We start from the raw sequence: 27668 nt of genomic DNA on the forward strand, positions 1-27668 counted from the left end.
ATTACTTTGCTGTGTTGTTTTCTTTCTCCCCCACCTACCCTGCCTCATGCTGCAAAAGCAAAGCACCTGCTGGAGAAATTAAAGGCAGCAAGTTTAGAATCCATTTAATGCCCAGGTCAGGGCCATGCTTTGCTAGCACGTGTGGAGCAAACAGCCTTCAAAGTAGGGTTAAATACTGACCAGAGGTGTCCTGATCCTTGTTAGGTGGGATAAACATTGTTCAGAAGCTGTAAATTCATTCTTTGGCATAAAGTGATCACTGTGCCCCTGCGTGCTGGAGTTAAAACCCACTTCCTTGAAGGGAGATTATTCCATGATTGCCCATTAAGAGGATTTCACACCTTCCTCTGCAGCATCCGGTCCTGGTTGCTGAAACCAGACTAAATGACCATTGATGTGCTCTGTCTGGCAGCTCCTTTCCTCCACTTCTCTAATGCTGTACCTGCAGGCTCCTTCCCATCCTCTGGGAACTTCTGAAGAGTGGATTTGAAGAGGATGGAGGGAAAGGAACCTGCTGAAGTTCCCTGCAAATCTGTCTCAAAGCTTTTCACAATTGCAGAGATGGAAACAGGCAGGCGCTCTGAGCTCTGGGACACCTCCGGGGCTTGCTAAAGCTTAGCTTGGAGTGCTCCTTATTTTACAAGTGTCTGGGATTCTGGGATCCAAGTTCTGGAGCCCTCAGCACAAGAGGGATGTGGAGCTGTTTGTGCCCATATCCAGGTGACAACTCCTTGCTGGGCTCTTCCATCCCCTGTTGTGCCTCTGCCTTGCTTCCCCTGTGGCCTCTCCCATCCCTTTGCTACGTGAGCCAGAATAAGATGCTCGCTGGTGGCCTGAGGGATGAAGCAGTTTGAAAGCTGCTGTTGGGAGGCTCATGTCCCTCAGGTGAATGGCAGCTCTGCCCAGCGGTGCAGGATTCCAGCTCCTCTCTTCCGTAATGAGAGTATAACACTGAGCTTGTTCTTTTCCGTGGTACCAGGGCTTGTGCTGTGTCGTCCCCTGGCACTGAGAGCTAGGCAGGACTTCCCTGTGGAGGAGCAAGAGCAAGGGAGGGAGCAGAGAGTGGATGGATATAGAATCATTAGGTTGGAAAAGACCCTTAAGATGATTGAGTCCAACCATTAACCTAGCTGTATGTTGCAGAAAAGACAAGAAACAGTTCTATATATATAACTATATATATATATCTTTTAACTTTCCATTATCTAATGCTGGTCCCTTAAAGCTTGCTTCAGTGTCTTTTTAGTCCTTGAAGCTCAGGCTGCTTCTGTGATGTGACTGGTAGGTGATGCATGAGAAATGAGACGTGAATCTGAGTCTCAGATCATCAGGGCTAGGAGAACAATTCATTCCTTACTCACTTGGCAGCAGCTCTTCCCCTCCTTCATTGCCCTTCAGGTACCACTCAGGGCAAGACTAAAGGCACTCATCTCTTCTCTGATCTGCTGGAAGCAGTAAGTGGCTGTCTTGGGATGTCCACTGTCACCTGTATTCATGGCAGGCAATTGCTTTAATGCAGGAGCAGGGTTATGCAGTTTGTCCCTGGTGAGGAGACACAGAAGGAAAAGGTCTCTGTCCCCTTTGTCCCCCTGTGTCCCTGAATTAAAAATCTCGGCACCAGCTGTGAGACCTGCCCAGGATCACTGCAATAGCAGGGAAATGCTTTGTCCCAGACATTAAGCCACATCTTTGAAAGCCTTCAGCTTGCTCTTTGCTGTTTCCTCACTCTTCCTCGCTGCTCCTGCTCTCTAACTTCTACACCATTTGTTTTGTTGCTTCATGAAGGAAGTGGCTGGTGTAACCATGACAGATGGGTGCCTGGGTTTAATGATTGCAGCAGCTGAAATTCCTGCTCAAATCCAGCTGCTGCTCTTTGGGGTTTATTCTTCAAAACAAAACCCAAGTAGCTTGCGCTCAAAAGAAACGCTAAAGGTGGTTTGAAGGCCACCAGCCTGGTCGTGAGCATCCTGCCCAGCACAGGTCCTAGAACCTCACATGGGAAGGGCTTTGCGAACACCTCGGTGCTTACAGGAATAGGACTTGAATGTCAGTGGGATCCAAGCACTTGAATCAGTGAAGTGCTTTGGCAGACCTGTCCCTTTTCCTTTGAGACTGGGATTTAGGGATTCAGCAGCCCTGCTCTGCAATTAATGTGCTCTGTGCTAGCAGCAAAGGGCAGGCAGAACTCCTGCCTCCTTGGTGTGAGTCTAACTTGTGCTGCGGGCAGGCCGAGCAGTGCAGTTTGAGGTCCTTGTCTCTGCTTGTGCTGGGTGTTTGCTTTCCAGCTCTGCCTCTGCAGCAGACATGAAATGTTGTCCCTCTCGCTGTGTCCAGCCCAAGAGCGAGCAAGGGACGAGCCCTGGCTGCTTGTGAATTCCAGGCTGGTGGTGAGGGAAGAGCCAGGTTATGTGCAGAGTAAATCTGTCACCTGCCCTGCGCTGGCGGCTCCTGTTGAAGCAGAGCTGGCTGCAAACAATCCCTGGAGTATTCCAGAGAGGAGGAAAGAGGGAAAGAAAGAATCAACTGAAGCTCAAGAGCTCGTGTGGAGCAGGTCCCCTAGAACCATCCTACCAGCTTTTGGTGTGTGCTGCCAGAGCAGCCTCTGCAGCACTGTCCCATGGCACCCCATCGTCCAGGCTGTTTTGGGCACATTGTTGTCATTACAGGAACCCATTAAAGCAAGCATGAGTGTCTAGCAGGGAGGTGGGTGACCTTTCGGGTGCCAGGCTGGATTAGTCCCGTCCAACACGAGGGCTGAGCACACTGGCAGCAGCTGTGACTCAGATCCTTGACGTGCGCTGCTGCTTGCGACCTCATCAAGCGTAGTGCAGGAGCAGAGTGATGCCTGGAGGCAGGATGCTGTTCCTCTGCTGGGCATGAGCCCCTTCGTTAGAGGTGTGACAGGGGTTTGGACTGAGAGAAGGGTTGTTTTTTTAGGGGAAGATGAAACGTGAGGCCCTGGCAGTGTGTGTGTGTCAATGGGGGGTATCTCAGCATCCTGCAGGAGGGAGGGAGTCCCAAATCCTTGCTCCAGTGCAAGGAGCAATTCCCTGTGTTATCTCTGCATTTCCAGCTGAATCTGGCAGTGGTTCCTGAACACCTGGAGCATTGGTGCATCCCCATGGTCCTTGCTGGAACTGCTGCCTGAGTTAACCCTTGGGGTTACGTTGCTCTTTGCTCACACTGTGGGGAGCTGTGAAGTGCAGGACTCTGCTGTCATACAGGATCTGGCATTGCCACTGTTCACAGCTTGTGCTTTTTAAGTCTCTAACGTTAAATAGCTGTCAGATGTCTCTCAAAAGGCAGCTTCTGACTGACTTTAAGTGGCACAGCAGCGATAAAACCTTGATTTTCCGAAGTTCTGTCAATAGATTTTGAAGGCAGGAGGTGTCTTTCTCCTCTTTACTAGCGGAGCCCCAAAGGAACAATAGAATGGAAGAGCAAATTGGAAATGGAGCAGGGGGTTCTTCAAGCTGATCCAGTGCTCGGTGTGCTCACCATCTCCTGTGTTAAAAGATCACCAGCAGAAGAGCAGCCTCATAATCTGTTCTCCAGAAAGTCAGAGGTTGGTTCAGACAAACAGGGTCGTGGGCTGTGTCACATCAGGAATCCCAACCTGTTTAGGGTTGGAAGAGACCTTAAAGCTCATCCACACGTGCCCCTTCCCTTTCCCCATACAAATCATGAGGTCCTTCTAGTTCAGCTCTCAGCAAGGTAGAATACACCCAGCCCCAAGAAGAGTGTGGTGTTACCTGTGTGAGTACCAGTTCAGACCCTGACTACAGCATTAGCAAGCAGCATGTTGTTGTGAGGGCTTAGTTGCTGCTCTGATTTTTACCTCTGTTACAGAACATTTGCTATAGGAACATTTGTGTGCCAAGAGGGATTAATCTGTACTCTCTCTTTAGCAGTCTATGAACTCAAGTACAACAGCACTGCCTACTGACCTGCCAAGCTTCAACCTCATCAGTGAGAGCCTGTCTTTTGACTTCAAGGATACTGACATGAAGAGGCTTTCGATGGAAATAGAGAAAGAGAAGTATGTGGCATGTGTCCAGCACTGGGATTTGTGCCTCGGTTGTAGTGGGAGGAATTGGATGGGTGCTGAATGTAGTTTTTAAGTACCAGACAAGCACCAGTGTGAGGTGAAAAGGGGAGAGAAGCCTTTTGGATTCCTTCTGGATTAGTAGCTCTGCTGCCTGCTGCCTGCTTAAAGGCAGGTTTAAGCGTGCTGAGCCCTGCACCGTTGATTCATAGAATCCCAGCCTGGTTTGGGTTGGAAGGGACCTTAAAGCTCCTCCATTTCCAACCCCTGCCACGGGCAGGGACCCCTTCCACTGGAGCAGCTTGCTCCAAGCCCCTGTGTCCAACCTGGCCTTGAACACTGCCAGGGATGGGGCAGCCACAGCTTCTCTGGATTTGCTCCAACAGCTTCTTACGTTGGGGGCACCAGGGATTCCTCTCCATAAGATTATCCTGGCTCTTGTTTAGGCTTGAACTGTTCATCTTGATAGAAGGTTAACAGCAGCCTGGCTGCTGGTGCGCTGAGCTGTGGCAGGCTGGTGCTCCTGCATGTGCAGAGTGTCCAGAGAATGGAAGGGAGCTGCAGTGTGTGCTGAGGGGGCTTTAACCCCTTTTTCCTGGAATCTGTGTCATGTTCCTATATAAAAAGTGCACACAAGCAAGTTTGGATTTGATTCTGAGCTTTGATCTTGTGTTTTCCTGAGGGTGTGAGTGTAGCCTTCAACGTGACAGATCGAGCAGAAATCAAAGCAGATCTGATTTTAATCTCTATAGTAATAATATCCTTTGTGCATCGACTGGCTTGTAGATCAAAGCTGAAAGGGCTCTGCCATAGCGCTCTGGCCAAAACTTCCCAGAGCAGGATTGAAGCACCCCTGGATCCCAGAGGGATGGTTTACATTGCCTCTGCTCAGTACCCTCTCCTGTGTGTGGAATAAGAGCCCCCTGTGCTGGAAACAGAGGTTAAAACTCTTCCTAAGGCCAGAAGGAAAAAGAAGCTGAAAAGAAGGGGCTAATTCCTGCTTGTGTACCCAGGTTGTTAACTGGGTCATCCTGCTCTCCTCAGCAGGAAGAGCTTGGCTCTGCCAAATCCTGAAAGCAGCAGCATCTTGTGCTGTCTTCTCTGGGATTGTTCTGCTTCCTCTGGTGTGGAGAGAAAGCTCACTGCAAATCTTGGCTCTCGGAGAGGGTTCTTGTTGGTCTGCTGGAGCTTTGCCCTGCCTTTCGGTGTTTCATCATGGGTACAAGGCTGGCATGGTGTGATTTTCCTCCAGTTGATGCTTCAGCACGGAAGGCTGTGAGGGCCCAGTCCTGAGAACTGGGTTTGCTTTTTTCCTTCCCTTCTGTTTTTGGGAGACCTCTGTCTCTCCCAGGCATGCCGTGTGTCTAAGAGATACCTGGTATTCTGGGGGCAGTGCTTGCTCCCACACAATTCACAAGCTAAATCCTTCCAAAACATGCGAAGTCAGTACAGCAGGGTCCTTCCTTACGGGTAGGATTCGTGCCTTTGAGTTTGGGAGCTGGCTTTGGGAGAGAGTGCGGTGGAGTGGAGCAGTGGAAAGAGCTAAAACCGCTCCCTTGTAGGCTGAGACGTGTAATGTCATGGTGCAGCTTCATGCAGGGATGGGGAGACTTACAAATACCATCCAGCAGCTCCAGCCTGCCTTTATCCTTTCATACAGCAATGTTACTTAGTTTTGTTCCTGGGTCAGCTGCCTGGGTCCCATTTTAATCACAACCCCATCATTGCTCAGGCTGGTTTCAGTTCCACACATTGGGAGTAACAGAGAGAAGGTTTTCCTGTTATCATTCTGTTATCACTGTATCGTGTCACCCTGGCCTAACACAGGACTCTTTGTGTGTGCTAGGGTGGAGTACATGGAGAAGAGCAAACACCTCCAGGAGCAGCTGAACGAGCTGAAGACTGAAATTGAGGCACTGAAGCTAAAGGAGAGGGAGACAGCTCTGGATATATTGCACAACGAGAACGCCAGCCGGGGCAACAGCAAGCACAACACTATCAAAAAGGTATCGGAGGGCTCCAGTTTGTATCTCGCCTGATGAAACCCTTTAAACCCAACCACAACAGAGCCCTTTTGTCTGGGTTAGCTTTTGCACAAGTTGGTATAATAAAACTCTTTGATTTAGGCTTCCTTCCCTAGCTGCTCAGCTTTGAACCAGGGGGCAGGGAGTGTCATGTTCTGGCTGACGTTTGCCACAGCCAAACCTTGTCTCTTCAGTGCTGTGTGAAGGGATGCAGAGGCCTCGAGTTGTGAAGGTCTTGCTGAACAGGGATGCTGTTAGAAGGGATCACCACCCTAGTGACCTCAGGAACAGGAAAAGCCCCATCTGCCTGTTGCAACTGTTCCCTACAAGCATTGCAAGGAAGCGAACACTGAGCTTGTCTGGTGAATAATAAGGGCAAAAACGCTCCTGGGTGCTCAGCAGAAAAAGCCAAAAGCCTCATCCTCTCTCTTAATCTGTTCTCCAGCAGCCTGTAGTGCAGCTTTCAATACTAACAGCCAAACCTTTCACTAGTAGGGGGGAGTGAGATGTCTGCTCCCAGTGCTGTGGACCCTGGAACCACCTGCCTCTACAAGTCCTGTCGGGGTGCTCACATTTAGGGTGCTGGGTCTGCTAGCCCAGGGATCACACCTGGAGAGGGATCTGGAAAGCTGTATGGCATGGGATGCAGGCTGGGGTAACAACTCCAGGGTTTGAAACCAGATTCTTCCCTCTTTACTACTCCCAGCTGAGAGTTAGGGCTGAAAGGCTTTGGAAATACCAGTTGATGCCAGCTTTCATGGCTGGAAGTTTATGATCACTGAATTGGGGCAGGAACATGGATCTAGCGGGTCTCACTTCACTGCGCTAGCCCTGAGCTATTTGGGTTCCTGTCCCACCAAAGTAGAGAATCTTCCCAACCCTTTTGTCGCTGTAGAAGCTGAAGACGTTGCTGCTCCCAATGGGGTTTGTCTCCGTGCTCAGTCCTCCGTTTAAGTGGAAAATGGTAAATTTTCACTTCTGACAGAGACAAGTTCATAGTGAGCTGATGGTCCCATTTGTCTCACTTAAAGAAGGTGCCTGGGCCATCATTTCAGTGCCTGTCAGGGCTCATCACTCTAATTGGGACTGTGCAGCCACTCTTCATTCCTTTGAAGCTGGAGTCTTGTCCTGTCCAATCCCTTCAGGAGGGATCTGAGGCTGCCCAGCTCCTGCACCTTCACTGGCGGAGCAGAGGTTGGAAATAATAGTCATTAGGGGAGCATATCAGAATACAATTACAGCCTGCTTTTGTGCATGGCACCAGGAGGTCAGGAGGGCTTTTGTCTTGGTGGTTGTGATGAGAAGGCAGCTGTGAGGCTGGAAATGGAATAGCAGTTTAACAATACTTCAGTAATACCAGCCCTCTGCCCCACCTGGCTGCTGCTGATCACTTCAGTGCTCTTGGCAAGCTGGACAGGTTGCACAAATGACCTGACATTACTCATCTCACAGAGGATTCTTTCTTCTTGTTGTTCATTTTATTTTGCTGGTTTAGCCTCAAGCCCAGGGCAGAAGACCTATCTGCATTTGAGACTTCCAAGTAGGTTATTCCAAGGTACTCTGCGTGGGGTGCTGGGGTCGCTGCCTGTCACACTAACCCCTGCATGAGCCTGCCTGCAATGCACACTGCTCTGGCCAGCTCCTCTTGCTGCCACCCTGTGACCTCCTCCCGCACCACAGAGCGCTGTGGTGGTGCTGGTGAGACTGGGCTCGCTGTGCCTGTCCCCACAGGGAGCCCATGCAGCACGGCACAGGCTTAAATCACAGCATCCCAGCCTGGTTTGGATTGAAGGGACCTTAAAGCTCCTCCAGCTCCAACCCCCGCCACAGGCAGGGACCCCTTCCACTGGAGCAGCTTGCTCCAAGCCCCTGTGTCCAACCTGGCCTTGAACACTGCCAGGGATGGGGCAGCCACAGCTTCTCTGGGCACCCTGGGCCAGCGCCTCAGCACCCTCACAGGGAAGAGCTTCTGCCTAAGAGCTCATCTCAGTCTCCCCTCTCCAGGTTAAAGCCATTCCTGTTGTCCTTTGAATAATTCACCACACCTGTTTTGCTGTGCTGCTGGTGGCTGGGAATCCAGGGGAGGTGCAGGGTGGCCTTTGAAGATTTCTTTAATGAAGGAAACCAGGACTTTCGCCCTTGTTTGCTGCAGGGAGAAATTCAGGATTTAAAACCAAACCAACCCCAGCAACTCTTTGCTGCCAAAGCTGGCATAACTGGCTGAAAACACAGCCCTCCCTCTTGGAGTGGAGCAGCACGTGGTGTCCGTATCTGCCTGCCTGAGGAGCATCACAGGCACGTGGAGCAGGCTGCTGAGGACAGGCAGTGTCTGCAAGGCTGCAGTGGGGTGGTCCAGGGGACTGTGTTGGAGCTGCTGGTCACCATCGTGCCTGGGACACCCTGCCTGCCTGTGACGCCTCTGCCTCCTTCAGCACAGCACTGGCTCTGTTAAATGTGTTTTCTTTCCAGAGCCTGCTTTCCTCTGAGGATTTGCCCTCAAGCCACAGGCAGAGATCAGCTCCCTCCACTGGGAGGATGAGTTTGGGGAAGCTGCTTTGTATTTCTCTCCTTGACTGTGGTTCTTGCACACTCCTGGGGTTTGGTGAGGCTTCAGTGGCAGTGCTACGGGAGGAAATGGCGAAGGGGAATGGCTTTAACCTGCCCGAGGGGAGACTGAGATGAGCTCTTAGGCAGAAGCTCTTCCCTGTGAGGGTGCTGAGGCGCTGGCCCAGGGTGCCCAGAGAAGCTGTGGCTGCCCCATCCCTGGCAGTGTTCAAGGCCAGGTTGGACACAGGGGCTTGGAGCAAGCTGCTCCAGTGGAAGGGGTCCCTGCCCGTGGCAGGGGTTGGGACTGGATGAGCTTTAAGGTCCCTTCAACCCAAATCATTCTGTGCTCTGTGATTCCAGGGCTGTAAATCACTCAAGTTAGGAGTCTGTGCCCACAAGGTGCTCTCTGGGGAGCTGCAGATGTTCCCAGGAGGGGCCACTCTCCCTGTTCAGCATTTCCTTGGGGAAGAGGCTAAAACGAGGGGTGACCCTGCAGGTCTGGGTCACCTTGGATGTCTCTCTGGGGCAGGCTGGCTGTAGTTTCCCACTGCCCTGTCCCGACTGGCTTGAGGAGCCTCATGGCAGCCAAACACAGGGAGGTGAGGTGGAGCCCTGGCAGTTTGTGATGAGATCCATCCAGCAGCCGGGAGGGATTCGATGCTGGGAGGAGCCCCCGTGGTTCAACCAGGATGTCACCTCCGCGGTTCCATGCCTGCCTTTGAAGACACCTGCAGAGTTTGTCCTGAGTAATTACATGGTTATGGTGCTAATCCTCTTTATGAGCCCTGTGGGCGCAGCAGAAGCACCTCAGCTGGAGCCTCATCTCCTCTCCACCATGGGCTGGTGCTGCTGATCCAGCTCACTTGGCTTCGGGAGCTTTTGCCACTTAGGCTGTGGTAGGAGATGGAAAAACCCAGTTCTTCCTCGCCTCCTCCAGAGCAGGGAAGCTCCCAGGACAGGCTGCTGCTGAAACCACAATCAGGTCTTTCATTGCACTTGCTTTCTTCTTGCACTGTCATGCTTATTTACTGTGATTTAAGCCCTTTGAAGTATGCAAATCTCCAGGCTGTTCCCAGACAAGCAGCTTTGGCTTTGAGCAGCTCTCTGGTCCTTCCCCAGGCAGGCTTGGCTTTTCCCTGCCAGGCTGTCACGTGGCTCCTGCCTTTTCCTCAGATGCAGGCTTCTCCTGAGGCTGGAGCTTGCTCCTGAGGGCCAGCACTGTGGTGCCCATGGGGGCCATTGGACATGGGTGGGCTGTTGCTGGTTCCAGCCCTGGCTGATCCTGGTGGTGATGCAGTGTTGCCCTCAGGCAGTGCAGGATTGTTGAGGTTTGGATAAGCTGCTTCAAATCTGCTTTATCACCAGTAGACTCCTCTGGGCTTCCTCCATCATTTGGGCCATGAACAGTCATGTTCTACCACGTCCCCTTCAGGCTCAGGCAATGAGCAGCTCCTGGCTGCCAAGCACGGAGGGGCGAGGGAGGCAGAGCAATGTGGACTCATCTGCAGGCTTATCTTCATTCCTTTCACCTTCAAGCTGTGCTCTGGGTTGTCCTCTACAGCAGTATAAGGACACTGGTGATTTAGTGATGGGCACTGCCATCTGAGTCTCTACATGATGGAGATAGGAAGCTGCTGTGCCACCACCAAATGCCAGGAGGCTACTTCATCATCAGGACAGGCTGAAGGGTTTCACAGTGGGGCAGGCAGCGTCCCTCTGTTCCAGCTGTGCCTGGCTGGCATCTTGCTAGGGATCGCTAGAACGTGTCCCTTGACTTCATCAAGTCTGTGGGGTCTCTGTCATCTCCTGCAGCCTCCCTCCCTCTCCTGTCCCCTTCTGGGACCTGCAGCCTCCCCTGCATGAAGTGGGTCTGCTTTGCTCTGGTGGTTTGCTGGGGACATGGAAAAGGTTATTGTGCCTCTGGAGCTTCATCCTGTGTCAGGAAGGGACCAGCACAAGACCTGTTGCTCTAGGAAGGGCAAAAGGAGGGAGCAGGGTGCCCAGAGAAGCTGTGGCTGCCCCATCCCTGGCAGTGTTCAAGGCCAGGTTGGACACAGGGGCTTGGAGCAAGCTGCTCCAGTGGAAGGTGTCCCTGCCCGTGGCAGGGGTTGGAGCTGGATGAGCTTTAAGGTCCTTTCCAACACAAACCAGGCTGGCATTGTGTTTCTATGAGGTACTCTTAGCCTCATGCAGCACTGCCTTGGTGTCACTGTCTGCTGCACTCCCAGCAGCACAGGGGCAGGCTGCTGCTGCAGAGCCCACACACGAGCAGCAGCACTGGTGATTCCCCCCATTCCCATTCCCTTTGGGAGCCGTGAGGGCTCAGAGAAGCCCTGAGCCAGGATGCTGGCTTCTCACTGCGCCTGGCACCCACCTGGGATGCAGGTGAGAGCTGGGACATCCCTGGGGAGCAGTGCTGCTCTGGACACCTCCAGGCACCCATTTCCCCAGGTGTGAGAGGAGATGGATGCTCATCCTGTGTGGATCTGGTCCTCACATCCCCATGTGTGCCAGGCCATGTCCCTGCCAACTTCCTTTCCTCTCTGCCCTGGTTCTCCTCAGAGCTGGGAAGTGAAACTCCTTGGCAGCTAAACTGGGACACGGCAGCTCCGTGCCTTGTTTACGAGGAGCCAAAGGAAACCAGGGAACGTCAGGCCTATCAGCTATTTTTGTGGCAGCCTTTGAAAAGCGTTTCCTTCAGATGGAGCATCATCTTCTGTCTTTTAAATGTGCTCATCAAAGCATTGGGGGCCGGGGGAAAGTGGGGCTGGGGAGAGAGCACCCGGCAGCGTGGGAGGGAGAGAGCTGGGGAGGGAGCAACAGGAAGGGTTTGGCTTCACAATGGAATAGGGGAAGTGAAGGGTCCACCTGGCTGCTGGGGCCTGAGGAGTGGGCAGGGATGGAGAAGGACATTCAGGGGAGCAGGGAGGGGAATAAAGAGGATTTATGGAATGCAGCACCGGGTGGCGAGTTGGCAGGATCGTAGCTCTCCCTGCCAGCAGCAGGGAGATGTCCCCGCAGCGCATGGGGTGAGGGAACACTGCTGGGGGTGGCACGGGTCCCCCCCTGCTCCAGGCACTGCAGGATGGACTGGGGAATGAGGCATTTTAAACCTCTCCCTGCTCCGATGGGATCTGAGCCCCCTTCTCCTGCCTGCAGCGCACAGGGGGGCAGCGGCACTTGTGTGTGCTGCAGTTCCTGGGTTACCCTCCACACCACGTGGGCTTGGAGGCACTGGTTGGGTCGCTTGTGTTGGTTTGATGTCCTTAACTCAAATGAGCCCCGCAGCCCGGGGTGAAACGGGCTCAGAGGAACCCCGGCGCAGGAATGCAGCGAGGGGCACTCTCTGCTTCCTTGGCTTTTGCTTCATTGGAGCTCTGGCTGCTTCACTGCGCTCTGTCTCTCTCTCTGAATTTCCTTTGCTGCTGTGGTAGTGCGTTGTGGAGCCTCCCTCCCTCCTGCAGGAAGCAGATTATCATAATACTGCTTGTAAATCAATTTTTCCCCCCTCTCTGCACTGACAAGGATGTAACTCGCTCTTAATCACTCCCCTTGCCTGCAGAACGCTGTGCTACTGGTATGGAGATGTGTTTCTCCTTGCCTGGCTGGGCAGAGGGTGCAGAGAGTTAGCGGAGGTGCTGGGTGCCACCTTAGGGAGAGGCTGGAGCAGGCCTGTGCTCTCCTCGCTTCCATGGCCCAGTGTGGAAAACAATAGGGAAAACCCAGTTGCTCCTGCATGAGGGAATGGGATTTCCCTGCAGAGCTCCTGCTTTTGCAGCCCAAAGGAGATGAGGAGCGAGCTGGGCTGCAGGGCTGGGGGGGGGGGATAGATCCGGCTGCCGTGGGGCTCACTACCCCAAGGAGCTTCCCCTGGCTCTGCCCATCTTCCTGCAGCGTATCCGCAGGGAGGGGATCCTGCCCCTCTCTGCTCTGGGGAGACCCCCCTGCAGTCCTGCGTCCAGCTCTGGGGTCCTCAGTACAGGAAAGACACGGACCTGTTGGAGAGGGTCCATGGACACAGGTATGGTCAGAGGGATGGAGCCCCTCTGCTGTGGGGAAAGGCTGAGAGAGCTGGGCTGGGGCAGCCTGGACAAGAGAAGGCTCCTGAAGGGGAGACCTGAGAGCAGCTCCAGTGCCTGAAGGGGCTGCAGGAAAGAAGGGGAGAGACTTTTTATCGGGGCCTGTTGCCAGGGGTCCAGGGGTGATGGGTTTGAACTGGAGGAGGGGAGGTTCAGGCTGGATGAGGAAGAAATCCTTTACAGTGAGGATGCTGAGGCACTGGCACAGGCTGCCCAGATTGGTGGTGGCTGCCCCATCCCTGCGGACATTCCAGGCCAGGCTGGCTGTGGTTCTGAACAACCTGGCCTCATTGAAGATGTCCCTGCTCATTGCAGGGCTTGGACCAGATGAGCTTGGAAGGTCCCTTCCAGCCCAAACTGTTCTATGAGTCTGTGATCCCTCAGGTTGCTGTTGAGACCCCAGCATGTGCGGGTGGCAGAGCTCACCCAGGGCTGCCCTTGCTGGAGGGGAGAGAAAACAAGGAAAAGAGAGGTAAAGGGAGGGGGAGTGTTCCCTCTGGACAGAGCATAGCATCAGTGCTGGAGGCAGGGTGCAGCCAAGAGCAGGCTTCCTTTGCTCCCTGTTCGTTCATGACTGCAGCCAGAGGTGAGGAGAGAGCAGCCCCGTTCCCAGTGCCGGAGCTGCTGCTGGGTGGTGAGGGCAGAGCAGCCTGAAGCTGGTGTCCCCTTCCTCTGGCCAAGGCACCACCGAGGCCTCAGCAACAACCCAGCTCCTGCTAAGGGGAAATATCCCAGCTGTGCCTGACCCCACTTGTGTGGAGCTCTTCTAACACCCTGCGGGTTCCTGGGGGTGCCAGAGGAGCCAGAGGCTCCTCTCTAGGGACATGGATGGGCAGAAGAACCAGCACTGCACCCGTGGGGTGCACATGGTCCTCTTGGGAAGCTGCTCTCACCCCTCTCTGCAGGACCCCATCTCCTCAAGACCCATCTCTGCTCCCTGTGTGCCCACAGCTGAGCTGCTCCTCCCGTGCCTCAGTTTCCCTGGAGGGGTGAAAATATCCACATCCATGAGCCTCTGAAAGCCACGGGTGAAGGCTCCTGGCGATGGAGCAGGGCTGCATCTCCTGTGCCTCCATGTGCCTGTGCTGGGTGCCCTCAGGGCTCTGCCTCCCTGTCTTCCCCAGCAGTGCTTTGAGGTACCCCAGGGCCATGGAAGCACGGGGGGGGGGGGATTAACAGGGAGCTGCGTGTAACTGAAGGCAGAAGCGGGCTCGGAGCAGTCAGATCTTCTTCTGAGCCTGAGGGCAGCATCTTCCCTCCCTGCCTCAGCAGTTGGCTCCCTTCTTTTCCCCATTGGAGCACTGAGGTTGCTGGGGGGCTCCTGGGGGGCAGCTCCCCTTGCTGTGCTTTAATGGAGCAGCACCGCGGGCTGGAGGAGTGGGGAGCTTTGATTCCCCATCCCGCCTGCAGAAGGGATGGCTCCGTGTGGGCTGTCAGGAAGCTGGTGGGGAACGCTCCTCCTTGGGGGTGCCTGCCTTCTCTTGGAGCCTGGGGCTCGGAGGGGAGGCAAAGAGCTGCCCACAGCACCCAGAGCCTGTCCCGTCTCATCCAGCGCTGGAGGGGGAGCAGAGCCAGCCCCGGCCCAGGAGATGCTGCCAGCAAAGGGTATTAAAGCCCTGCAGGCAGTGCCTCTGCAGTAGGGATGTTTCCGAGTGGCATTAGAGCCGTGCAGGAATTACCGAGGGAAGGCCGAGAGGGAAGCAGGGAAGGGGGGGGGGAAGCTCTTGGCAGCTCCACCGCGGGGCTGAACTCACAGTAACGTGATCCGAGGATTCCTGCTTCAGCAGAACCGGCGTTCCCAGCGGAAGCTTTGGCTGCTTCATCCCGCTCCGAGGGAGCCGGGCACTGAGCCGCCTGCTTTGGCCAGCTCCTGGCGCGGTGATGCAGCAGCTGCCTGGAAGGTGGCACCTCCCCACCACGCTCCCGGGGTGCTCCTCAGTGACCACCGCTGCCTCCTCGCCATGAGGATGCTTTTCCTCTCCGTGGGTTGTTGTTTCTTGGAGAGCTTCTCCACGCTGGGCTTCCAGGTCCTGCGGAGCCGTGGCTCCAAGGACACGGTCATTCCTGCAGGCCGGGGCTCTCCTGTGCGATGGAGGGGAGGCCCCGGGGCAGGGGGAAGGTGTGAGCCCAGTGTGGTGCTGAGCTGGGCTGTGGTCACCAGGCACTCCTGGTGACCCCAGTGACAGTGATGGGGTGGGTTGGGTGTGAGCACAGGACGTGATGGGCTTGGCTGGCCCAGAGGCGGATGGAGGTTGTTTCCCATAGAACCCCAGCCTGAATGGGTTGGAAAGGACCTGAAAGCTCCTCCAGCTCCAACCCCTGCCACGGGCAGGGACCCCTTCCACTGGAGCAGCTTGCTCCAAGCCCCTGTGTCCAACCTGGCCTTGAACACTGCCAGGGACGGGGCAGCCACAGCTTCTCTGGGCACCCTGGGCCAGCGCCTCAGCACCCTCCCAGGGAAGAGCTTCTGCCTAAGAGCTCATCTCAGTCTCCCCTCGGGCAGGTTAAAGCCATTCCCCTTGGCCTCCAGCTTTGCTCACCATCAGGACAAGGCAGGGAAGGGCAGTGCTGGACCCCAGGGGCACAATCCCATGCCCAGGGCTGCTCCAGGCTCCCGTGTATCCCACAGCCACGTTAATGGTGTTAACTGGGTCTGCAGCCCCTCAGCAGACAGAGAAGGTGCCATTGTCCCCTGGGCTTCTCCTTTGGGCTGTGCTTGAGGCTGCTCAGCCTGTGCGACATTCCCGCTTCCGCCTTCCCTGGTGTTTCCAAGGGCAGGGATGGGGGGATCCAGGCAGCAGCTGCCTCCGTGTGCAGCCCGGTGCGAGGGGCTCATCCGCTGCCCTTCACCCCCTCTGCTCTCTTGCAGCTCACCCTACAGAGCACCAAGTCCCGTGTGGCCTTCTTCGAGGAGCTGTAGGGAGCGACCCGCGCTCCGCACCGCTGCTGCCACCGGCAATTCCCTTGGGATCGTGTGCCCAGCTGGGGCTGGGAGCCGGGCATCACCCCCGGGAGACACCGATGGACACGGGGCCCGCTGCCCCCGGACTGTGCGATGGTCTCTGCCTTAGCATCCATCCATCCCCCTCTTTTCCCCCTTATTTCCAGCTTTTTCCTTACTTTTCCAGTGTATTCCCTTGGCTCGGCCCCCCCCCCGGCTTTCTCCCAGCGCTGGGGCTGGCGCTATGGCCATGCCCCGCTGCCTTCGTGCCGATGGGGATCCCATCCCTCCGGCTGCCTTCTCCCGGTGCCTGGAGCTCCATTAGGAACCCAGAGCATGTCCGAGCGGAGCGCTGCAAATCAGGGCTGGCGCAGGCGGAGCGGGGCCGCGGTCCATGGGGATGCTGCTTCCCTGGGGAGCGGAGGCAGTGGCAGGAGGGGGGTGAAGGTCTCCTCCTCATCCTCCTCCACCTTGCAAGGGGTTTGGAGCAGGAGAGCAGCCGGTGCCAACCACACGGAGCCTCCTTTGTCCTGCAGACCGTGAACGGAGCCAGGGCTGCCTGCTCCTGCCTGCTCCTGCCTGTCCCCACACGGGTGCCTTTGCCCACAGCTCTGCCCTGCCGGCAGCAGCAGAATGGGGATGCTCTGACCTTTCCTCCATGGCTCTATCCCAAACCCTGCTCGGGGGACACCTCCCTTCCCGCTGGGGTTTACCCCAGAGCTGCCCCAGGAGCCCAGTTCCTCGCTCCCACAACCTCTCCTGACCTCCGGCTGCACCGGGATGGCCGGAGGGAACTCTCCTTATTTAAAACCACACAGCCTGGGATGGAATTCCGGCTCGTGGCTGCCATCCGGATGGCTGTGGCCTGGCACCGGCCGCATTCCCATTGCCCTGGACTCGTCCTCGGAAGGAATAACCGTTTTCTCCTGGTTTTAATAAAGCTCCAAAGCGCTAAGGAGGGGCAGCTGGGACGCGCTTGGTCTTCCTTTCTTTGGGAAAAGCCTCACGGAGCCCTTCACTGCCGCACTTAACAGCAGGGGGAGCGCAGCCCTGGGATCCCTCCAGCAGCTCCCTGTGGGATGGGTCCCTGCTCCCATCCCTCCGGGGTCCTCCTCTCCCCTTGGGGCTCCTCCATCCCTGCTTGTCCTTCCCCTCGCCAGGATCAGCCCCCGTGTTTGCCGTCCCTGGAGCTGCTTTCAGCCTGCCTGCAATGTGGAGCACATCCACGTTGTCCTCCAGGTTTGAGCTATGGGTAAAACCCCTCTGGGACCCCACTGAACCCCCATCCGTGCCAAACACCCCGGGAACGGGCAGGACTCCACCTTGGGGGGCTGCTCGCGGCCCCCAGCCCACTCAGTGGGCTCAGTGATGGTCGATCCCTGCGCCAGCAGCAGGTCCATGGGGATGGGGAGGTTTGTGCAAGGGAAGGGCTCCTGCACACGGGTGCTTGCACGGGGGGGTGAGGCAGGGAGGTGCACCCGTGTTGGGGTGCAGGGGGTGCCCTGGCACAAGGGTGGGTGCTCGGGGCCGGGTCACGGGTGTTGGTGAGCCCTGGGCAGCTCTGCCTGGGGTGCGATGGATGGAGCAGGCATTGGGAGTTGTGGTCAATGGCTCAAGGTCCAAGTGGGGACCGGTGGCAAAAGGTGTCCTCAGGGGTCGGTGCTGGGCTGCTCAACACCTTTGTCAGTGCCGGGGACACCGGGACTGAGCACCCGCACTGAGAGCAAGGGCTGAGGGTGCAGAGGAGGCCACGGAGCTGCTGCGAGGGCTGGAGCAGCTCTGCTCTGGAGCCAGGCTGAGAGAGCTGGGCTGGGGCAGCCTGGACAAGAGAAGGCTCCTGAAGGGGAGACCTGAGAGCAGCTCCAGTGCCTAAAGGGGCTACAGGAAACATGGAGAGGGGCTTGGGACAAGGGCCTGTAGGGACAGGCCAAGGGGAATGGCTTGAACCTGCCCGAGGGGAGACTGAGATGAGCTCTTAGGCAGAAGCTCTTCCCTGTGAGGGTGCTGAGGCGCTGGCCCAGGGTGCCCAGAGAAGCTGTGGCTGCCCCATCCTTTTCAGGGATGCTGAGAACAGGCTCACTTCCATTTATCCTGTTTCTCCCAAGCAGAGGTCTCCCCTCCTCCCATGGAGGGGCCATTTTCCCCTTTGAGACCCCAAATGAAGCAGAGCTCTCAAATCCTTCCCCTTTCCCTTCCCACCCGCACCGGCTGCCTGGAGCCTCCCCCAGCACGGATGTGATTTGCCCCAGAACACATCATCCCAGTGCAGGGATGGCCACGGCTACATCAGATCCTGGCTCCTGGCACCTCCCAGCAGGATCTGGCACTGGGATAACCTCTCTGCTCTGTCCATCCCTCCCTTCCATCAAGGTTCATTTAAGGCCCCTCTCCGTGAATGCCCAGTGACAGCAGCAGCAGCTCCGGGGATGGATGCTCCGGTGCCTCCAAGAGCTCGGTGCCAGCGGTGGCTGCAGGGTGACACAGGGGCCACTCCGGCTGCTCCTGTCCCCTCAGCGTGAGCGGTGCCGCATCCCGGGGGACGCTGGTGCTGCCCTGGGCTGCGTTATCCATGGGGTTGTCCTCAGGGGTTTGGGGGCACCCAGCCCAGGTTTGCACCATCCCGTCTGTGCCGGGTTTCCCCACTCACATCCTTTTTAATCCATCTCCATCCCATCCCCATGCCATCTCCAACCCCATCCCACCCCATCTCCATCCCCATCCATGTCCTCACTCCCATCCTCATCCCCTTTAGTTCCTGAGGGAACTGAAGGTGTTGATGTTGGGATGTGAACCTGGAGATCCTCACAAATGAGACACAAAATGCTGGGCCTGGATCATGCTTCTCCCTCCTCGTTCGTGGGATCTGCTAATTCCAGTGTCACCCACAAGCATTGGGAATGTGCTGCCATCATGGAAGGGATGGAGGGATGGTGGGAGAGGTGGCAGTGACCTGCCCTGAGTGAAATAAAGGGGGAATCGTGAGAGGAACAGCTAAGAGAATACCACGAATCCTGGAGAGGAGCATTGGGCACATCCCGGAGTCTGGAAACCTGCAAAGCCCCTGCCAGAGCCTGGGGTTTTAAGCTGAAATCCCTGGGATTTGGGGCCGTCGCTGCCTCCACCCAGCATCCAGGTCTGAGGAAACCAATCCCGAGCTTCTCCCCCCAAAACAAGTGAGGGGAGCAGCAAAGGGGCTGCGGTTGTACCGGGGGAAGGTCGCAGCCTTCATCCCATGAGGAAGAGAGCGGCGCGGCCGGGCGGGATGGGGATGTCTGGCTCGGCTCAGTTTAAACACAGCGGGGGCTCCGCGTTGATCCCACAGAGACCCCGATCGCGGCTCCAAGTGCGATTAAGCCGTTGTTTAATTCCCATTTTCCCCTCGTGCCGGTGCCTGCTCCCGCCTCCATCCCCCGGGAAGAAGCAGCCGGAGCCGGGATGAAGCGGCCGCATCCCCCCTCCGCAGGGAAGGATGCTCCGACAGGTCCCGGTGGCTGCGGAGCAGAGCGGGCTCCTGCGGGATTCGTGGGGAAGAGCCCGGGAATGCGGCGTTGTTCCTGCCGGGATGTGCGTGGGGAGGAATTAATGAGCTTCCACCCCGGGGCCTCCGGTGGGCAAAGGGAGAATTAATTGGGAGGCAACTTCGTTAACCCCGGGGAGCAGCCTGAGCCGCCGAGGAAGGAGGAGACTTCCAATGAGGCTGCTTTGCCTTGGTGGGCACCGCTTCACGTTACCAGCGCCCTCCCGCTCCGCGCTGCGAGCTCAGCCCCGCTATCAGACACCGGAGACTCCCCGCGGGGCGCAGGGGGGTGAGCCCCAGACCCGAGCCCGGGGGAGGATGGAGCTGGACCAAGCCACCCCGAGCCGTGCATCCCCCCCCGGGCCGTGCCATCGGCCCCGAGCGGTGCCATCCCGCAGGAAGCGTCCCTGGAGCCCGAGCATCGGGATTGGTTCAGTTCTGGAATCCCGGCGCGGGAGCGCGGCCGCGGCGCTTTTCCACCGCCTCCAGGGCCCTCCGCGGGTTAATCCCAACGGGCGCGGAAGGGCGATGGGGTTTGGGGAGCTCCGGTGTTGAGCCGCAGGCGATGCTCCCGCAGGGAATGTGGGAGCTGCCGCTCGCCCGCAAACCCCGGCAGCGCTGAGTTGGATGAGGGAAGGGCTGCGGGGCCGGGGCTGCTGCGGGATGCTGGGGGGGGCTGTGTGTGTTTCACTGGAGGGGTTGGAGAGGCAGGAAATCCCCATTCCAAAATTCCTGTGCACCTGGAGCCCGTCCGGCTCTGCCTCAGTTTCCCGCCTGCTCCTGAGCATCCTCGGTGTCTGATGAGCACCAGAGAGGCTCCAGGCATCCCCCTTTTCTCTTTCCCACCCCATTACGGCTCAGGGGACATCGTCCTCTTGTCTCAGCCCCTTCCCTCCCACCACAGCCCCCCCAAAGGCCGTTTCCATCGGGGAACGGGGGCTTTGGCAGCTGGAGCGATGCCACCCCGGCACGGGGGACACCGTGACGGACCCGTCCCACCGGGCCAGGGCCTTTAGAGCTACCCAGGGCAGACAGGCCCGGCCAAGCGGATAGTGGGACTCGGGAGGTGGGAGCTCCTGGATGCTGGGAGCATCCCTGACTGGGTACCGGAATGCAGATGGGGGAGAGAGGGACGTGGGTGCCATGGGAAGGATGCACGGGGGGGGGAAGTCCTGGTGTGAGCTGGGATTAACCAGCGACAAAGCGAGAAATGGGGTGAAAAATGTGATCAAGTCTTGAGGGGAAGTGGGGACAATGGGAGTAGGGATGGGGTTGGGGGGGGCTTCACTCCAGGCCTGGCTTCGTGCCTCTTTCCAGCTCGTTTTTGCCCTGGTGCAGGAGCAGGGGGTCCGGCCACAGGGTCCCTGTCACCCCACTCAGCCTGGGCACCTCGGGGTGCCCCGTGCGGGGCCTTTGGGGTGACGATGTCCAAGTGCTGCATGTGAGGACCTCTGGGTGATGGGGGACAACATCTGGGCACCTTGGGGTGACAACTGCCCCGTGCCATGTGGGGGGACCCGGGACGCCGCAGGGACCCCACCACCCCTCTCCCTGTGCCCCTCCAGCTCCCCGAGCACTCAGCCCGGCACCGCCGGGGCAGGATCCGACCCGGGACACCCGCTTTGCCCCCCCCCGGGGGGGGGGGGAGGTGCCACCCCCGCCCATTCCCCCCCCCCCAGCCCCATTTGCCGGGCGGGACCGTTCAAAACCCGCCCGTTCCCGCCGCTTCCTCTCGGATTCGCCGCCGCTTCCCCGGTGCCGCGGCCGAGGATGCTCCGGCGGCCGGGGCTGGCGGCGGGGGCGCAGCGTGTGCGCGGCGGCGGGGGCTGAGCGGCGGCGAGAGCCCGGCCCCGGCCCTGCCGGGACACTTGGGGGGAGGCAGAAGGGGAGGAAGAGGAGGAGGAGGAGGAGGAAGAAGAGGCCGCCCTCGGCCGCGGCCCCGCCATGCCGGGGCCCGCCGGGGAGCGTGGCCCGGCGGCAGCGGCCCCCCGGGGGCTGTGAGCGGGCCCGGGGCTGGCGGGGGGGGGGAGGGTACCGGAGCGGCATGGCCAGAGCCGTCCCCCCCGCCGCCGCCGCCGCCGCCACCGGGATTTAACCGGTGCTTGGATGCTCTCGCCTCCCGCTTCCACTTCGGGCGCGATGTGCTCCGGGCCGCCGCCAGCCTGCTCCGGAGCGGGGTCCCCCCGCGCCCTCACACCCCGGTGAGGGGCTGAGCCCGCAGCCCCGTCCCGACACCGGCCCCGGAGGACGGGGAGCACCCGCTCGTCCTGGCCCCCCCTGGCCGGTGGGTGCCGGGCGAGGGGCAGCGGGGACCGGTAACTTGGTCTTAGCGTTCCGCGGTATCGGCTTGGGGGGGGACACCCCCGTCCCCGTTCCCCCCCTTCCCCCCACCGCCCCGCGAGGAGATTTGGGTTTAAACTTTGGCTTTTTGGGTAGCCCCGAAGATGCCGTTCCACCCGGTGACGGCGGCTTTGATGTACCGGGGGATCTACACCGTCCCCAACATCCTCGCCGAGCAGCGCCCCGTGGAGATCCCCGAGGACGAGCTGGAGGGTGAGAAGGGCCGGGGGGGAGACCGGGGGGGACCCCACGGTGGTGCGGGGAGTTGGGGTGCGCGGTTCCCCCCGCCCAGGCGCCGTGGGGAGGCTGGAGGCGAGCGGGATGCGGATGCATGGATGGATGCATGGATGGATGGATGCATGGATGGATGCATGGATGGATGGGGAGGAGGAGGAGGGGAGGAAGGGAAGCGTGGGGCAGCGGGAGAGGGTGACGGGGCTGCGGGGGTCCCGGTGCCGCCGTTGTCTCAATATGACACAGCAGGGACCGGCGGTGGCGGCGCGGGCCCGGACCCCCCCGGCGGGCCGGGGCCACCCTCCCGCTGTCATAATATGACAGAGGCTGGCGGCGCGGGGGGGCTGTCACCGTCACCCGTGTCACCCCCTCCCCGGGTCACGGTGCCCCCGGGCTCTGCCCACCCCTGCCGTGAGCGGGGCCGGGCTCAGCCGGAACTGGCTTTTTCCAGCCCAAAAGTTTGCCGGGGCCGCGGGACGGGCGCTACCGGTACCCCCAGGCTCGGAGTGGGGGGTGGGGGGGTCCCCGGGAGCCCCGTTCTGCCGGGTGCAGGAGGAAAGGGGCTGCAGCACCCCCGGACCCACAGGGGAAACTGAGGCACGGGGTGACCGCAGCTCTGCGGGGGGGGGGGGGGCTGGAGCATCCCCTGGGCACCCCCGTGGGGAAACTGAGGCACGGAGCCCCGAGGCTGGGGGGGGTGAAGGGCTCTTGGCCCAAAGGTGTGCAAGGACACGTGTGTGTGTGCACAGCTCTGCAGGCTGTGTGTGTGTGCACTGATGTGTCCCCGGTCACAGCCCTGCTGCAGGGTGTCCGTGTGCCTGTCTGTGTGTGTGTGCACATGTACAGCCCCGCTGCAGGGTGTCCGTGTGCCTGTCTGTGTGTGTGTGCACATGTACAGCCCCGCTGCAGGGTGTCTGTGTGCCTCTGTGTGTGTGTATATGCACGGGCAGCATCACTGCAGCGTGTGTGTGCACAAGTACAACGTCACTGCAAGGGCTGTGTGTGTGTGCATGCAGTGCAAGGGTTCTGTGTGTGTGCACATGGGCAAGCACCACTGCAGCGTGAGCGCGCACACAAGTACAGCATCACTGCAGGGTGGTTGTGTGTGTGTGCATGTGCATGCACAAGTACATCGCTGGAAGGTGCTGGCGTGTGTGTGCACAAGTACAGCATCACTGCAGGGTGCTTGTGCGTGTGCCCATGTGTGTGCGCACACAAGTACAGCATTGCTGCAAGGGAGTGTTTGTGCATGCACAAGTACTGCACTGCAAGGTGGTTGTGTGTGCCTGTGTGTGCAAGTACAACGACACTGCAACAGGGTTGTGTGTGTGTGCTTGTGCAAGTAGAATGTTACTGCAACAGGGCTGTGTGTGCGTGCAAGTACAACATCACTGCAATGGGGTTGTGTGTGCGTGTGTGCAAGTACAACGTCACTGCAACGGGGTTGTTTGTGCGTGTGCGTGCAAGTACAACGTCACTGCAATGAGGTTGTGTGTGCATGTGTGTGCAAGTACAATGTCACTGCAATGGGGTTGTGTGTGCATGTGTGTGCAAGTACAACGTCACTGCAATGAGGTTGTGTGTGCGTGTGTGTGCAAGTACAATGTCACTGCAATGGGGTTGTGTGTGCATGTGTGTGCAAGTACAACGTCACTGCAATGAGGTTGTGTGTGCGTGTGTGTGCAAGTACAATGTCACTGCAATGGGGTTGTGTGTGCGTGTGTGCAAGTACAACGTCACTGCAGGGTGCTCGTGCATGTGTCCATGTGTGCTCACACAAGTGCAGCATCGCTGCAGGGTGATCCCTGTTTGTGTGTGCACAGCCCCTCTGCAGTGCACGCGTGTGTATGTGCGCACCCACCACACACGTGTATGCAGGCACCAGGGTGTTGGGTGCTGCACCCAGCCTCGTGCAGCACCATCGGGCACTGCCAGGCCATGGGGTGCTCCCAGCACCCTGGTTGCATCCATGTGCCCAGGGGCTCAATGGCAGCAGCGGGAGCCCCAAGGTGACCCCGAGGTGCCTGTGGTCCCCCCGTCACCTCCTCCAGCTCCAGGGGACGTTTGTGACACCCAGGAGCAGGGTGCAGACTGCGGGGGGGGCCACTGCTGGGTCATGTCCTTACCTTTCCCCAGCACCCCGAGCCGGGTGACAGGAACCACCTCCAGGTGGGATGAGCATCCCTGAAGGGTGAATATCGAGGGTGCCTGGACCACAGCGGGCTCCTGCGAGCACGGGGGGACCAGAAGCATCCCTTGCTCACACAGGGATGCTGGCCCTGGAGAAGCTCAGCCTATGGGGCTGGCAGGCCAAGACGCCCCGGAGTCCCCCCAAACCCCTCTGCAGATGGGCAGGGACGTCCCCCAGGACCGGCAGCTCAGCTCCATGCGGGTTTTCTCCCCGAGCCCAGGTTCTCAGCCCTGTTCCAGCCCAGCACGGAGCTCTCAGCAGTCGGCAGGGACCGGCTCGTCCGCACTGCCCGGAGCAGCAGCTTTGCTGTCTGGTGAAGGAGCAAGGCGCTGATGTCCCGGCCCTGCTTCCTGGTGCTCCCGAAGCAAACCCCCCCTTTCCCACCAGCTGGGCTCAAGCTCCATGTCTTAGGGGGGCATCAAAAAGCCAGAAACTGCCCCAAGAAGGAGCAAAGCCCCGAGTGCAGCAGGAGCGGGATGGAGCCGATGGGCACCACAAGGCTTTGGCCGTGCCTCAGTTTCCCACTGCCCCCAGAGCCCCGGCACCCCACAGGGATCTTCCCCCGCGCCCCAGGGGCTCATTTTGAGCCAGAAACCCCAAATCCTCTCACTTTCTCCCCTCCACCCCATCTTGCATTCAGCAAGGGCTGAATCCCAAAGACCAGGTTGGTGTTTTCCTGGCTGAAGCCCCGGCACCCACCACGTAACCTGGGATGGGTGCGAAGTGCCCCGGGGAAGGTGGGTGCTGCACACCCAGCACCCGGGCACAAGGATGCTGCAGGCTGGGTCCTGCAGCAGCGTTCGGGGGTGCCCCCAGCTCAGGCATGTCCAAGGAAGGTGGTTTTGGGGCAGGGTGCTGGGATTTTGGCTGCAGAGGGCAGGGGGGGTGGGTGCTGGAGCAAAGACTTTGGGGGTCCCTTGGTGTCCCCCTGGGGAGGTCAGACCCTTCTTGGGGTGGTTGCTGGGGCCACAATGGATGTGTATGAGTGTGTGAGTATGTGTATGTGTTTGTGTGTGTATTCGCGTGTGTGTGCATGTGTATGCGCAAGTGTATGTATATGTGTGTGTGTGTGCATGTGTATGTGTATGCGCAAGTGTGTGTGTGTGTGCATGTGTATGAGTGTGTGTGTGTGTGCTCACAGCTACCCTCGCTGCCTCGCACACCCCTCCTGGTACCAGCGCATCCATCACCCACTGACACCCATCACACCCCAGAGCGCTGCTTGGGGGGGCTCTGGTCCTTGCAGGGGTTGCAGCCCCTCCGGCTGTGCCTCAGTTTCCCCTCTGCAATGGGGACCCCGCTGCAGCTGCAGGGATGGGTGGTTTGGGGCCACCCGCACTGCCCATGGGGGCTCTGTGGGTGATGGGGGCGGCCGGACCCATCCCTGCTCCCTCCGCAGAGATCCGTGAAGCCTTCAAGGTGTTTGACCGGGATGGCAACGGCTTCATCTCCAAGCAGGAGCTGGGCACGGCCATGCGCTCCCTGGGGTACATGCCCAACGAGGTGGAGCTGGAAGTCATCATCCAGCGCCTCGACATGGACGGTAGGACCCTGGGATGGGACCCCCCAATCCCCCTTGGTGAAGCTCCCCATTAGCCCCGCTTCCACCCCACTGGCTGGCGGCAGCTGGACCAGAGGCTGTGGGATGCAGGAGGACCTGATTCATCCATCGCCATCATCACCACTGCAGCTCCGCTTAGGCTTTAACCATCCTGGAGTGGGAACAGCCCCGCTTCCAGCTCCGCAAACCTGCTGGGACCGCGCTGCTGGGGCTGGATCCCGCACCCGGGGCTGGATCCTTCAGCTTAGGTTGGATCCTGCGCCCCGGCCATGCCCTCACCACGGGCTGACCGTGCTCCTCCAGCGCTCGCTGCCACCATCGGCCTCTCCGCGTCGCTCCCGGCTCATTGAGACCTTAAAGACCGCGTTAATTTATTGGCTTCCTCCCCCCCCCATTTAAAAGCCTTTCCGGCAGCGCTGCCAAGCTGCTGCTCCCGTCATTACTCATCGTTAGCGCTGCTCCAACAGCCCCGACACCAGCATCCTCCGCAGCGCAGGGCACAGCACCCGGCCCCTTCCCACCCTGCCCGGGTCACGGCCACCACGGGGGTCCCCGCTGGCAATGGGGTCCCCGCTGCTGTTGGGGTCTCTGGTTGGTTTTGGGGGTCCTCAGCCAGCACTGCGGGTCTGCACATACAGCGCTGGGGTCTCTACATGGCAATAGGGTCCTGGCTGGCACGGGGGACCCCAGGTCAGGGTTGGGCATCCTGGCCAATGCTGAGGGACCCCAAACCTTGGTGAAGGGCCCCCGCTGGTGTTGGGGTTCCTGACCAGCCATGGTACTGGGGGCTCAGCCGGTCTGGCTGCACAGGAGCATCCTGAGCATGCCCAGGCAGGGGTCCCCCTGGGCTCACCCCGTGCCCCCCCGTGCCCGCAGGGGATGGGCAGGTGGACTTCGAGGAGTTCGTGACGCTGCTGGGGCCCAAGCTCTCCACGTCCGGCATCCCCGAGAAGTTCCACGGCACCGACTTCGACACCGTGTTCTGGAAGGTAGGAACCCCCGGGGGAGCAGCGGGGGGCTCGGGGTGGGCTCGGGGTTGGGGTCAAGGCTGGAATTGGGGTTAAAAAGGTGAAGGTTTGGGCCAGGGTCAGACCTGGGTTGAGGGTTGGGGTCAGGGTTACGTTTAGGATCAGGGTTGGCTCCGGTTTAGGGTTAGGGCGAGGGCCAAGCTCAGTCCCAGGCTCTGTGTCAGGGTCAGTGGAAGCTTTCGGGATCAGGCTCCACCAGCCGGAACCTTTTCCGTCCCTGCCATACTCGGGGCTGTGGATGCTGCGAGCACCCCCTTGCCATGCATGGGGAGATCCATCCCAAGCGCAGCACCCATGGGTGCCGGGGCAGCACCGCCGCAGCCCTGCCATGGGGTGAGCCCCCCGCTCGCCCCCCGCAGTGTGACATGCAGAAGCTGACGGTGGACGAGCTGAAGCGGCTCCTGTACGAGACCTTCTGCGAGCACCTCTCCATGAAGGACATCGAGAACATCATCATGACGGAGGAGGAGAGCCACATGGGCACGGCCGAGGAGTGCCCGGTCGATGTGGAGAGTGAGTGCTCGCGGTGCCAAACACCCCCCCCCCGGCCCCGGTACCATGGGGGGTGCCGGGGTAACCCCTGCTCTCCCCTGCCAGCCTGCTCCAGCCAGCAGATCCGCCAGACCTGCGTGCGCAAGAGCCTCATCTGCGCCTTCGCCATCGCCTTCATCATCAGCGTGATGCTCATCGCCGCCAACCAGGTGCTGCGCAGCGGCATGAAGTAACGGGAGCCTCACCTCTGGAGCTCAATCCCTATGGAATCAGACATGAAACCCCCCCCCCGGATGGGGGCAAGGCCGAGGGGGAAGCCCCGCACGGGGTCCCTGGGGCGATGCGTTCGCATGGCTGCAGAACATGGAACCTTGGTACAGACACAAACCCACACACACAGACCCCAACCAAGCATGTACCGTGCATGGAGCCCCGTGTGCTGCCCCCTCCCCGGGCGGAGGATCCCGTCGGATGCACCGATGCTGTCGTCTATAGCTCTATATTTATGATCAAAACCAAAACCAACCCCTAAGCAATACACGCGCCTCAGATGGTCCCCAGGGATCGGAGCGTTTGCATGGACTTTGGCTGCCAAGGGCTGGAATTCCCACCCCATCCCCTGTCCCGGCCCGGTGCCGTGCCTCAGTTTCCCCACCCGCCAGACTGGGG

The 27668-nt window shown here is 59.0% G+C and overlaps 2 protein-coding genes across 15 annotated transcripts in view; both read left to right on the forward strand.

Annotated features, from left to right (window-relative positions):
* The window catches only part of NF2 (NF2, moesin-ezrin-radixin like (MERLIN) tumor suppressor), a 46380-nt gene extending 29794 nt beyond the window's left edge, over nt 1–16586 (forward strand). For 5 of the 14 annotated variants that reach the window (XM_080628411.1, XM_080628417.1, XM_080628418.1 and 2 more), the window contains 4 exons: nt 3410–3565; nt 3909–4039; nt 5892–6051; nt 15565–16586. In XM_080628411.1, the coding sequence (XP_080484537.1) occupies nt 3410–3565; nt 3909–4039; nt 5892–6051; nt 15565–15615 (498 nt within the window). In that variant the 3' untranslated portion in view covers nt 15616–16586. Of the gene's footprint in view, nt 1–3409; nt 3566–3908; nt 4040–5891; nt 6052–7564; nt 7610–15564 lie in introns of those variants that run through there. The other 9 variants (XM_080628421.1, XM_080628414.1, XM_080628420.1 and 6 more) reach the window with 7 other exon arrangements.
* Nucleotides 16587–21597: 5011 nt separating this feature from the next.
* Nucleotides 21598–27232, forward strand: CABP7 (calcium binding protein 7; the record flags this gene model as incomplete). Its single annotated transcript, XM_080628528.1, has 5 exons — nt 21598–21706; nt 25318–25461; nt 26356–26468; nt 26867–27020; nt 27105–27232. The coding sequence occupies 5 exons, from the start codon at nt 21598–21600 to the stop codon at nt 27230–27232; spliced, it is 648 nt and encodes a 215-aa protein (XP_080484654.1).
* Nucleotides 27233–27668: the final 436 nt, after the last annotated feature.

The sequence above is a fragment of the Psittacula echo genome (assembly GCF_963264785.1).
Source record: "Psittacula echo genome assembly, chromosome: 13".
NCBI classification, from domain to species: domain Eukaryota; kingdom Metazoa; phylum Chordata; class Aves; order Psittaciformes; family Psittacidae; genus Psittacula; species Psittacula echo.